We start from the raw sequence: 12,784 nt of genomic DNA, 5'->3' as shown, positions 1-12,784 counted from the left end.
TACAGGCCAATATCCCTGATGAATATGGATGTAAAAATTCTCAATAAAATAGTAGCAAATCTAATTCAACAGTACCTTAAAATAATTATTCACCATGATCAAGTGGGATTTATTCAGTATTTGCAAATTAATCAACATGATACACCACATTAGTAAAAGAAAGGATAAGAACCATAAGATCCTGTCAATAGATGCAGAAGAAAGCACTTCACAAAATATAGCATTCCTTCTTGATAAAAACCCTCAACAAAGTAGGGATAGATGGAACATACCTCAACATCCTAAATGCCATACATGGAAGACCCAGAGCTAATATCATCTTCAATGGGAAGAAACTGAGAGCCTTTCCCCTTTGATCAGGAACAAGACACGGATGTCCACTTTCCCCCTTACTATTTAACATAGTATCAGAAGTGTTAGCCTCAGCAATCAGAAAACAAAAAGAAATAAAGGGCATCCAAATTAGCAAAGAAAAAGTCGAATTTTCACTCTTTGCAGACTACATGATACTCTTTGTAGAAAACCCCCAAAATTGCTATAACTAATACATGAATTCAGCAAAGTCACAGGATATAAATCACCATTCAGAAATCTGCATTTCTATACACCAGTAATGAAGTAGCAGAAAAAGAAATCAAGGAATTGATCCTATTTGCAAGTGCAAAAACAGTAAGATACGTAGGAATAAACCTAACTAAAGAGGTAAAAGATTTATACTCTGAAAACTATAGAACAATTATGAAAGAAATTGAATAGGACACAAAGAAATGGAAACACAGTCCATGTTCATGGATTGAAAGAACAAACATTGCTGAAATGCCAATACTACCAGAAGCAATCTACACATTTAATGCAATCCCTATTAAAATACCACCAGCATTTTTCACAGAGCTAGAACAAACAATCCTAAAATTTTTATGGAACCAGAAAAGTCCCCAAATGGCTAAAGCAGTTCTGAAAAAGAAAAAACTGGAGGCATCACAATTCTGGATTTCAAGCTGTATTACAAAGCTGTAGTCATCAAGACAATATGGTACTGGCACAAAAACAGACACAGAGATCAATGGAACAGAATAGGAATCCCAGAAATGGACCTACAACTATATGGCCAACTAATTTTCAACAAAGCAAGAAAGAATATCCAATGGGAAAAAGTCCCTTTAACAAATATTATTAGGAAAACTGGACAGCAACATGCAGAAGAATGAAACCGGACCACCTTCTTACATCATGCACAAGTAAATTCAAAATGGCTGAAAGACTTAAATGTGAGACAGGAAACCATCAAAATCCTAGAGAAGAACACAGGTAGTAACCTCTTTGACCTTAGCCAGAGCAACTTCTTACTAGACATGTTGCCAGAAGCAAAGGAAACAAAAGCAAAAATGAACCATTGGGATGTCATCAAGGTAAAAAGCTTTTGCACAGCAAAGGAAACAACAAAACTAAAAGGCAGCCTGCGGAGAAGATATTTGCAAATGACATTATCTATTAACAGTTAGTATCCAAAATCTATAAAGAACTTAGAAACTCAACACGCAAGAAACAACCCAATTAAGAAATGAGAAGACATGTATAGACACTTTTCCAAAGAAGATATCCAGATGACTACAGACACATGATGATGCTCAACATCATCATCATCATCATCATCATCATCATCATCATCAGGAAATACAAATCAAAAGCATGATGAGATACCAGCTCACACCTGTCAGAATGGCTAAAGTTAACAACACAAGAAACAACAGTTGTTGGTGAGGATGTGGAGAAAGGGGAACCCTCTTGAACTGTTGGTGGGAATACAAACTGGTGCAGCCACTCTGGAAAATAGTATGGAGGTTCCTCAAAAAATTAAAAATACAACTACCCTACCATCTAGCAATTACACTACTAGGGTGTTTACCCAAAGGATACAAAAATACAGATTTAAAGGGGTACGTGCACCCCAATGTTTATAGCAGTATTATCAACAATAGCTAAATTACAGAGAGAGCCCCAATGTCCCATCAACTGATGAATGGATATATTCAATGGAATATTAGACATCAAAAAGAATGAAATCTTGCCATTTGTAGTGACGTGGATGGAGCTAGAATGTATAATGCTAAATAAGTCATTCAGAGAAAGACAAATACCATAAGATTTCACTCATGTAGAAGTTAAGAAACAAAACAGATGAATATATGGAAAGGGGGAAACAAGAGAGGGAAACACACCACAAGAGACTCTTAATGATAGGGAACAAACTAAACAGAGGGTTAATGGAAGGAGGTGGGTGGGGATGGGCTAGATAGGTAATGGGTAATCAAGATAGTGAGGGTACTTGTTATGATCACCACTGGGTGTTGTATATAAGTGGTGAATCACTGAATTCTACTCCTGAAACCAATATTGCACTGCATGTTACCTAAAATTTAAATAAAAATTAAAAAAAAAAATCTGACACCTGAAAATAATAGTTTCTCAAATAGAATAAATATAATTCAAGAAATGTTAAAAAAAAAAAAGGTATACACAAGGCCATTAAGCACATGAAAACGTGCTCAACATCAGTAGCCATTAGGGACATGCTAATCAAAATCCCAATTAGATACCGGTTCACACCTTGTAGAATGGCTATAATCAAATAGATGGAATGTAACTGTTGCTGATCTGGAGCAATGGAAATCTTTTGCTGGTGGGAATGTGAAATGGTGTAGCCACTGTGTAAAAGTTTGGCGGTAATACCGTTGTTAGGTATTTACCCTGGAGAAATGAAACCTATATCCACGTAAAACTTGTTCATGAATAGTCATAACATTAGTCTTCATAGCTCCAAAGTGCAAAAAACCCAAAGTCCATCAGCTGATAGATACATAAAATGTAGTCTATCTATACTATGGAAGAGTATTCAGCAATAAAAAGGAATGGACGGATGCTACACATATGGATGAACCTTGAAAACATGATAAGTGAAAGAAGCCAGTCTCGACAGGCCACACGTAACTCCATTGTTTTTTTTTTTTAAAGAATTTTTTCTTTTTAATTTTTTTTTCAACGTTTATTTATTTTTGGGACAGAGAGAGACAGAGCATGAACGGGCGAGGGGCAGAGAGAGAGGGAGACACAGAATTGGAAACAGGCTCCAGGCTCTGAGCCATCAGCCCAGAGCCTGACGCGGGGCTCGAACTCACGGACCGCGAGATCGTGACCTGGCTGAAGTCGGATGCTTAACCGACTGCGCCACCCAGGCGCCCCAACACGTAACTCCATTTTTATGACATGCCCAGAATATGCAAATCTATGGACATAGAAAGTATATTAGTGGTTGCTGGGAATTGGGGGGAAAGGAGGGATGGGGAGTAACTGCTAATGGGTATGGGGTTTCCCTTGAGAATGTTCAGGAATTAGATGGCGATGATGGTTGCACAAACTTGTGACTATACTCCAAAAAACAAAATTGTATGCTTTAAGCATGAATCTATGGAATGTGAATTTCTCTAAATGAAGCTTTCAAGCTGTTACTACAAAAAGAGGGTTCTATAAAATAATTCTGGAGTTTCTTATCAAAGTTCTTTTAATAAAAGTTGGAGCACTTAAACAGGGAAAAAAAATATTTTTCCCTTTTCCAGTGAAAAGCAGTACCACACAAACACAACAGCAGACCTCAGTGATACTCTGCAATGGGGACCAGTGTGGAATTCTCACTTTAGGCGAACCTTTAAAAAACCAGTTGAGCTATAGAACACCTTGATTGCTTGAACTGCAAAGAACCATGGCCACATAAAGAAGCTATGCTTCTTCATTTATTCTTCACCACTGAAAAGAGAGTTGAAACTTGGATTTATATTTGGCTCTTGATTGTATTAAGTGATCAGAATTACTGTGATTCTAAACTTTTTCAAGCATTTCCTGGTTTTCGCTCATGCTTTCTCTATGAACATCTATTGTTTCAGTTTTCTCTGAATCCTTTTCTTTTGGGATAAGGCCCATCACTCATCCAATGTGCTTCTGTTGGGGGTGACCCATTACCGTGTGTAAGACCCAGGCCAGGCCAAAATCACGTGGCCTCATCCCTTTCTCCACAGGGACTGGTCTAATTCAGGGGCAAGTGATCCAGGGAAGACAACAGTCCTTTTGTAGGATTTGATTAGTGGACCCTAGAAAAGGTTAGCTCTTTCTTTTGGATCATGGACTTAAGGATGTGCACTTTTGGCTGCCAGGCCTCTTCCCCATTATGTGAGAGAGGACCAGCCTGAAAATGAAGCCCGAAACGAGAAAAACAGTCCCGAAATGGAGGACAAGAGCCCTGGCAACAATCAGAGGTTTGTATCCAGCTACGCCTACTGTATGATATTAATATTAAAGTTGTGAGGTTGTTACTCTAGTGAATCAGTGCAAATGAAGCATTTCTCCTCCAAGGAATCAAACACATTTTTAGAACTAAATAGGACAGATTGAGTAAAAGAAATCTTTATCCAAAGCTTTCCCAATAGACATTTTCTCCCCACACTGAATGTTATCAATTTTAACAGTCCCATCAGTGGCCTTCATAATATTCACAAAGGATGTACCGAGTCATCTGGTCGAAGAGTCAAGTTGGAAAATAACAATCTTTCCACTTTTTGTGGTTTAGAACAATTCTCAATACACATTATGTTGCTCTCAGCTCATAGCTGTTCGATTATATTTTTCTTTCAAAAATAACTTAGAGGAAGGATCATTTACTTTATACATATTCAAAAACAGAACTCATCCATTTTCTCCAGTGTTTGTGGAGGGAAATACTGGTCTAACCCATCAGATACAGCAAGTCTGTCTCCTATTTTGGCTTCTCTGTTTTAAGTGATCAGAGAAAATCCTTTATTGTTTTCATTTTGGTTTCAGCATATTGGCGTCAATATCCTTTTCTTCCTCGGAATCTTGATCTGGCATCCAACTGAAAATAAACATATAATTAAATCAGATTTTGTACAACACAATTAAACACAGCTTTGGTAAGTGGTCTCAATCTGTGACAGAAGTAAACCAGTTTCCAGCACAGTCAAAAAGACAATTGTCAGAGCTACCAAGAAAAAAAAATAATAAAGATGGCATTAAAAACAAAAGTTCCATTTAAGGTCCCAATAAGGATTTTCTTCTCAAGTAGAATCCGAATTATATTTATATTTTTCCCTCAACTATACTCAATATGTGTGCTTCTAGCAAACTTAATTTTTTTTTATTAAGTTTTGTTTGGGTTAATATTCAGATGTACTTGAACTGCACCAAAAAAACATAAAATACGTAGGAATAAACCTAACCAAAGAGGTGAAAAATTTGTACACTCAAAACTATAGAAAGCTTATGAAAGAAACTGAAGAAGACACAAAACAATGGAAAAACATTCCATGCTCATGGACTGGAAGAACAAATATTGTTACAATGTCGATAACTACGCAAGCAATCTATATATTCAATGCGATCCCTATCAAAATAACACCAACATTCTTCACAGAGCTAGAACAAACAATTCTAAAATTTGTATGGAATCAGAAGAGACCCTGAATAGCCAAAGTAATGTTGAGAAAGAAAACCAAGGCACATCACAATTCTGACTTCAAGCTGTATTACAAAGCTGTAATCATCAAGACAGTATGGTACTAGCACAAAAACAGACACAAAGATCAATGGAACAGAATGGAGAACTCAGAAATGGACCCACAAACGTATGGCCAACTGATCTTCCACAAAGCAGGAAAGAATCACCAATGGAAAAAAGATGGTCTCTTCAGCAAATGGTGTTGGAAAAACTGGACAGCAACATGCAGAAGCATGAACCTAGACCACTTTCTTATACCGTACGCAAAAATAAACCCAAGGGGCGCCTAGGTGGCTCAGTCTGTTAAGTGTCGGACTTTGGCTCAGGTCACGATCTTGTGGTTGGTGGGTTCGAGCCCTGCATCAGGCTCTGGGCTGGCTCTGGGCTGACAGCTCAGCCCAGAGCCTGCTTCAAATTCTGTGTCTCCCTCTCTCTCTGCCCCTCCCCTACTTGCACTTTGTCTCCATCAAAAATGAATAAACGTTAAAAAAAATTTAAAAATAAACTCAAAATGAACATTGAAATGTATTTGAAATCTTTAAACAGTAAATCACACCTAACATTTAGGGATTAAAAATGTTTAAAGTATCTACTCATAGGATGACTACATGTTCTTTGACTTAAAGCTCACAGTGCAGCCTCTTCCAAGGGTGGTGGGGTACGTAGAGGGTTTTAAAGTCAGTATATAAGGCAAATTGGCATCTTAGAGCACTAATAGTGAATCACTCTTGGACAAAGGCTGTACGAATCTATTAGTCCACTCAGGAGTTCCCTAGATGGCGCTTTCTAGTGTCAAAGTAGAAGTAATACATAAATAATATTATCCACATTCTTTTTTCTGAATGATCTCACTTGCAACATATATGTAATTGCTAGGTCATTCACATACTTAATTTTTAGCATACCTAAAATTTTTAGCATAAGCTTTGCAAAAGCTATATAGCCTCTTACCATTGATCTTTTACATTCAAAAAATGAGTATTTCAAAGCTTTGCAGTTTCCTTCCTTCAGACACTGTCGAGGGGATTTTCCTTCCTAGGACACAGAAAACAATATAAATACCTGGAGAATTTCCTCACAAAGTACAAAATAACTATCGTTTTGAAAGTAGTGCTTTTTTTTAAAGTTAAAGAAAAAAAGTAGTAAATTATATGACAAAATATTTTGTGATTCATTTTGACTGCTGATGTTTAGGGAGAACAGGATAGAATAAAAAATGTATCAAATAATTTTGGAGCACTTTTTAGGGTGCCCTTGAGTTCTTGAAAATACTAGTGTCCATAAGATACTTTTCTTTCAAATTTTTATATATCTCGCAACTAGTATTATTAGCTCCTTATGGGTAAGAGAGTAAAGGTGAAAGTAATAATTTTTTTTTCCTTCAGTGTTTCTAAAATTTTTACACTCCAGAACTCATCAAGATAGATGAGTGGACATGCATACATGTACACATGCATGTACATACAATTGATCAGGCCGGCTGTAGTGGGAAATGGGTTTGTTCTGGAAAGACCTATCAAGTGGCTTTAAAGCCTCCAGGTATATATCCTTTTAGTGCAAGCACGATTACCTCCAACACATCCCTGCCCCCCACCCAACGGTCAAATTCTCTAATTTCAGAAGCACAACCACATAGAACCGGAAGAGGAAGGGGAGATGTTAACAGAATTGAGACATATTTGTGAGAAAAGATCTGCCTGGGCCTGGTGTGAAATGAACCCAACTTTAAGCAGTGAAAGCTAAAAGAAGGCTAAGAAGCAAACTGGACTAAACCATTCCCTTCCTGCCAAGGTAAGAAGCACCTATAAGAATGCTCACAGGAGAAACTTATTTTTGATTCTTAAATAAGATTTTTTAAACTATAAGCATTAAAAATCAGACTTGACAAAATTACATCTGCAAAACTAGGTGAGAGCTAGAATTTAGTATGGGTTTTTCAAGGTAAACATGGAACAAAAATTTTAATACCTCTTCATAATCTTAAAATATTTTTTAACAAAGACATGTTTAACTTAACACAAAGGCATTTAAATATGCTGGACACAGAGAACATCAATAATGTGCTTCAGAATTCAGGGGCGCCTGGGTGCCTTAGGAGGTTAAGCGTCTGACTCTTGATTTCAGCTCAGGTCACGATCTCATGGGTCATAGGATTGAGTCTGGCATTGGGCTCTGCACTGGCAGCATGGGGCCTGCTTGGGGTTCTCTCTCCCTCTTTCTCTGCCAAGCCCCTGCTCAGCCTTTCTCTGTCAAAATTGATAAATGGACATTTAAAAATATATATACTTCACAATTCAAAGAGGCAAGATTAAAATTTAATTGCAGCAAAATTTCTCTTTTTGGATGCCCTATCTTACTAATTTGTCTATTAACTAAGCCCTCACAACTAATTTACTTTAAAAAATATTCAGAATGGCCCCAGATCAGTTCAGTGGGAGGTTAAAAAATGTTAGATATTCCTGCTCAGACAGGGCTTTTACAACCAGGTAGCAAAGAAGGTATACATGTACAAATGCCAACCGGCAGAGTGGCGTGTCACATAGAGAAGTGCCAGAGGGTAACAGGGAGAGGTGCTAAAGGGATTCTGTTTCCCAGGAATGTAAATATATAAAACAACATCTGGAAAAAGTTGACAGGACTTAAATTTTCTGAATTACCTGAGCTTTAATTACATCAAACTGTGATACACAATTTGTGAAGAAAAAAAATCAAAACCTTAACATTATGATTACCTATTAAAGAAATAAAACATACACTGCTTATAAACATTAGCCTCATGCAGTGCTTGGCAATATAAAGGAAAATGATGAAACCTTCCTACTCAAGGTGAGTTCCAGTGTAAAATGGGTCAAGCAATTTTGTCTGAGAATAAAATGACCCTGGCTCAGTGTTAATTTTAAAAGCTCAAACAGCCAGAATTAGGTGCCCTAAAATCAGAACATTGTTAGTGTGGTACTGAACGCTTAGAATGTTAATAAAGAACTTAGAATACTTACTACTTAAATAGAAACATCTGGTGCATTCATGCACTGGGGAAAATGTAACCCCAATTTCACCAACTCTTCATCATCCAGGGTTTACCTTCAAGCAGATTTTGGTACCTCAACCCTACCACTGCAACCACTCCTCCAAACCTTTATTTTGCAAGTGCCATGTCGCCCTTCTTGTTTTTACTGTGAAAAATGCTACAGGGTACCATATCTGTGGCATTCCCAATTCTTGGGAATCTTGCCACTTTCTAGTCTGTCTGCCTGCTTAGGTTCTAGATTTTAATTGTCATCTGTATCAGTGAATCACAAAAGTGAATCAGAACAGAGTAGCAAGCTTCCGTGCACTGTGTTCCACCCTAAAACTCTGTAATAAGATGTTGCCGATGGGATGTTTGTTGCCCATGTGAATGATGTGACAGCAAACAGAAGAATAAATAAAACTATACCAAAGACTAGAACTCTAAACTGATGCTTCCCCAAACGGTATCTTTTTCATAAGCTTTCATGCCAGACTGCCAACTGCCTAATGGAAAGATCCATCTTATTCTAAGAGAGATAGAGACAGGTTAATTCATCCTCCTTCACCTCTACACCAAATGGCAGACTGCCAGTTGTCCCTTAACATTTAACTCTTCCTTTCTTGTGAGGCATATGGCTGCGCTAGATTTCCCAGCCACCCTTGCAACTGGGTGTGGTCATATGACTAAGTTCTAGCCACTAGAATATGTGAGGAACTGAAATGTAAATCTTCTGCATTGGTCCTTAAAGGCAAGTGACTTGCCCCCTCTTATCACTTCACATCATCACGTCATGGCCTGATGATATGGAAGGAAGGCAATCTTGGACCACGCGTGTGAGAATAACATCCTGTCTCCCATCACATCACCTAAAACCACAAGATCAACAGTGTCTGGGTCTATGGAAGGCTGAGGGGAGCTGTCCAGGACCTATTTACAGGCACACACAAAGAGCAAAAGAGAATTTTCTATCTTTTTTTTTTTTTTTTTAATTTTTAACGTTTATTTATTATTGAGAGACAGAGCGTAAGGATGGGAGGGGCTGAGAGACAGGGAGACACAGAATCTGAAGCAGGCTTCAGGCTCTGAGCTGTCAGCACAGAGCCTGACGCAGGGCTCGAACTCACAAATCGAGAGATCATGACCTGAGCAGAAGTCGGACGCTTAACTGACTGAGCCACCCAGGCACCCCAAAGAGAATTTCCTATCTTGTTCAAGCCAATGTTATTTTGGATATCTGTACCATCTACCCGAACCTATATCCTAACTAATACACTCCCAAGTTTATTTACCTTCTGAGGGCAAGATCAGTGATTCCTGGGGCGCCTGGGTGGCTCAGTCGGTTAAGTGACTGACTTCGGCTCGGGTCATGATCTCACAGTCCGTGGGTTCAAGCCCCGCATTGGGCTCTGTGCTGACAGCTCAGAGCCTGGTGCCAGCTTCAGATTCTGTGTCTCCCTCTTTCTCTGCCCCTCCCCCACTCACACTCTGTCTCTCAAAAAATGAATAAATGTTAAAAAAAAAAAAACTAAAAGATCAGTGATTCCCAAACATGGCTGTGCCCAAGAATCAACGTGGGACACTTTTATAGGGGTAGGAGGAGCAGTGGGATCTATACTTTTAAGCTCTCTGCCCCATCTCCAGGTAATTCTGATTAAGTCAGCAGGTCTGAGAGCTTGTTAATGGAGACACACAGGAGATAACCTGTGATTCAGGTTTCTTGAGCATAGTTTCAACCTTTTTGATCCCCCAGGAGTCATAAAATCCTAAGAAGTCTATCCAAGAGCTGCCTTTTGAATCTGCTTTTTCCTTGCTTCTCCTTTCCAGCCCCACAGGGGTTGACATCCTCACCCCCATTACCCTGAGCTTCTCTCAAACCCTATAGTTCCTTGACTATTTCCCATTGTAGCACTAAATATTTATTTTGAATTCCTCCTAAGAGTCAGGTCCAGCAGCTTTTCCAGTGGGTTAAAGATTGGCAAGGAAGACTACAGCATCCATCTGCCAGAAGATCAGATTAACTTTATACAAGGAGCTAAATTTTATCATAAATGAGGTCATTCAGGGCAGACACAGACCTCAGCAGAATGTCCCTTGGTCTTCAGAGTCCCTAGGAGGGGCATGGTAGGCTGTAGCTGCCAGTGACACTATCTGAAAAGGTAGGATATTGTCCTCTTATCTACAGACCTCAATGTTTTGCCTCAATACTGCCCTTTTACACTCCTCTTGAAGTCAGGATGAATTTAACATAAACTGTACACACATTCCCATTTAAAGTACTTTTTTACAAACATCATGTTCTCTTAATTGACCAGCATCAATAGAGCCACATATTCAGCTGGGGAAAGCAAAGTCTGTGCCATGTGTCCTGGCCATTATCTCTGCCCAGTTTTCCAGAGATCTAATTTCTACACAGGAGGGAATGTATCCCAATCATCTGTATATCCTCTGAATTAGAGCTTGGCACTCAAATGCTGACTAAATAAATGGATTATTGCAAAAAAGCAACTTGGTATCCTCCTTGCCTTCAGTTTCCTCCTCTACAGTTTCTTTTCTCAGTCCCATCGTGTACTTTATTCCCTTGATTGCTCATCTCTATGGCCTTCTGATGCTGAGGGTCAGGAGAAAATCTAGGGCCCTCACTCTGACATACAAGGGCTTTCACACGACAGTCTTCCTCTCAAGCTTTCTGTCACATTCCCTATCACCCAGGCCTAAGAGGGCACTAGCTTCTCTTGGTCACATCTCTCTGACTTGCCCATGTTGTTCTTTCAGCTTCTTTCCTCAACCACCACATTCCCGACTCTTTTACTTGATAATCTACTACTCCAACTTTAAGACTCAGATCAAATGTCACCTTTTCTGTGAGAAGTTTCCAAATTCTCAAGAATAAGTTGCTCTTCATTGGACTCCTGTAGCATTTTGTTTCCAAATCTCATCATTAAACAAATATTAACTAAATGCTTACACAGCCCTTATTACAGGAATTTAGCTCCTTACATGTCTGTTCTTCCCATCCGACTAAACTCATTTAAGGTAGTGACTGAAACAATTCATCTTTGTGTCACCAGTGCATGGCATCATGCCTGCCACTTACCAGGCGTTTACTAAGAGCTGGCTGAATATCTGCACCAATGAAGCAGCAGATTGGAAACAGCCCTGGACAGGGCACCTCAGTTTCCTCATCTGTGTAAGAGAGCTGGACTAGAGAACCTCTTAAATTCACAACAACTCAAGCTTTACGACACACCGGAGCGACCAGTCTCACTGACTGCTAAAATCAGTGAACCAAATGTAAATCATGAATCAGTAGAAATACTGATAACAGCTTTATGATGGATATCCATTTGGGGGCAGTTGTCTTTCCTTTGAAATAAGAGCAAATTACCCAGGTCCCCAGTTAACTTTGGACCTCACTGCTTGCCTCACTACACTAAGATTGAGAAGACGTGGCTGTAGTGAGGGGAATGTAGTGGAAGCAAGATACAGAATAGTGGGAAAATGGAGCTGCTTCGTTTACAACTTATCCAAGAACGTATCGAACTCCAATTCAGAAACAAACCCAAACCAAGAGAAAGTAAATATAACATATATTCAGCCATAACGTAACAGAGAAAGGAGAAACTGCTAGTCAATACAGTGTACCAGGTTTATGTAATTCTGTTAATTTAGAGTCTCATTTCCTAATACGCAAGAAACCTGTCTCATTCTCCTTTATATCTCCTGAAGCTAGCAGTGGCAGGCAGCATCTAATACATGTTTCTTGAACCGAAATCGTTTATCTTTACAAAAATCCAAAGAGGTGGTTTTCTTATCTCCAATTTAACACCGGAGGGAGCTGAAGCTCCGACAGCGGATGTGCCCAGGTTCATTAAACTGGAGCTGTGATCTACACCTACGACTTCTAACTCTGGGTCCCGTCTCCTGACCACCACCGCAGGCTGACCGGGAAACCTTGGCCGGGCCCTGCCTCTCCGGTTCCAGCGTCTCATCACCCCGAGCGCCCGGCTGCGCTACCTGGAGCACACAGTCCGACTGCAGCAGACATGCGCCCAGGTCCTCCTTCACGCCCGCGCACGCGCCGCCCTCCGGCTTATCCTCGTAATACCGGGGCATGACTGCGAGGGGGCCCCAGCGGCCAAGACCCGCTTGCGTCCGCAACGGCTGCGACCGGGTTGGGAGCAAGCGACACTCGCGACGGCAGGAACCGGAAG

The 12,784-nt window shown here is 39.7% G+C and overlaps 1 protein-coding gene across 1 annotated transcript; it reads right to left on the bottom strand.

Annotated features, from left to right (window-relative positions):
* Positions 1–4,435: 4,435 nt before the first annotated feature.
* Positions 4,436–12,774, bottom strand: LOC115510501 (cytochrome c oxidase assembly factor 5). The gene is made up of 3 exons (XM_030310445.2): positions 12,588–12,774; positions 6,515–6,598; positions 4,436–4,921 (listed from the first exon to the last, which is right to left on the bottom strand). Exons 1-3 carry the CDS (start codon positions 12,684–12,686, stop codon positions 4,880–4,882), a joined length of 225 nt encoding a protein of 74 aa, XP_030166305.1. The 5' UTR covers positions 12,687–12,774; the 3' UTR covers positions 4,436–4,879.
* Positions 12,775–12,784: the final 10 nt, after the last annotated feature.

The sequence above is a fragment of the Lynx canadensis genome, chromosome A3 (genome assembly GCF_007474595.2).
Source record: "Lynx canadensis isolate LIC74 chromosome A3, mLynCan4.pri.v2, whole genome shotgun sequence".
NCBI lineage: Eukaryota > Metazoa > Chordata > Mammalia > Carnivora > Felidae > Lynx > Lynx canadensis.
Note: the sequence above shows the minus strand (reverse complement) of the source record. Positions and strands in the feature narration are given on the sequence as shown.

Excerpts from the sequence above, each read along its gene's own strand:
- LOC115510501 (XM_030310445.2), bottom strand. The coding sequence starts at position 12,686 with ATGCCCCGGTATTACGAGGATAAGCCGGAGGGCGGCGCGTGCGCGGGC. Across the intron at positions 6,599-12,587 it reads AGTCGGACTGTGTGCTCCAG|GAAGGAAAATCCCCTCGACA; the intron begins GTAGCGCAGCCG and ends TCTGTGTCCTAG. Across the intron at positions 4,922-6,514 it reads TTGAATGTAAAAGATCAATG|TTGGATGCCAGATCAAGATT; the intron begins GTAAGAGGCTAT and ends GTTTATTTTCAG.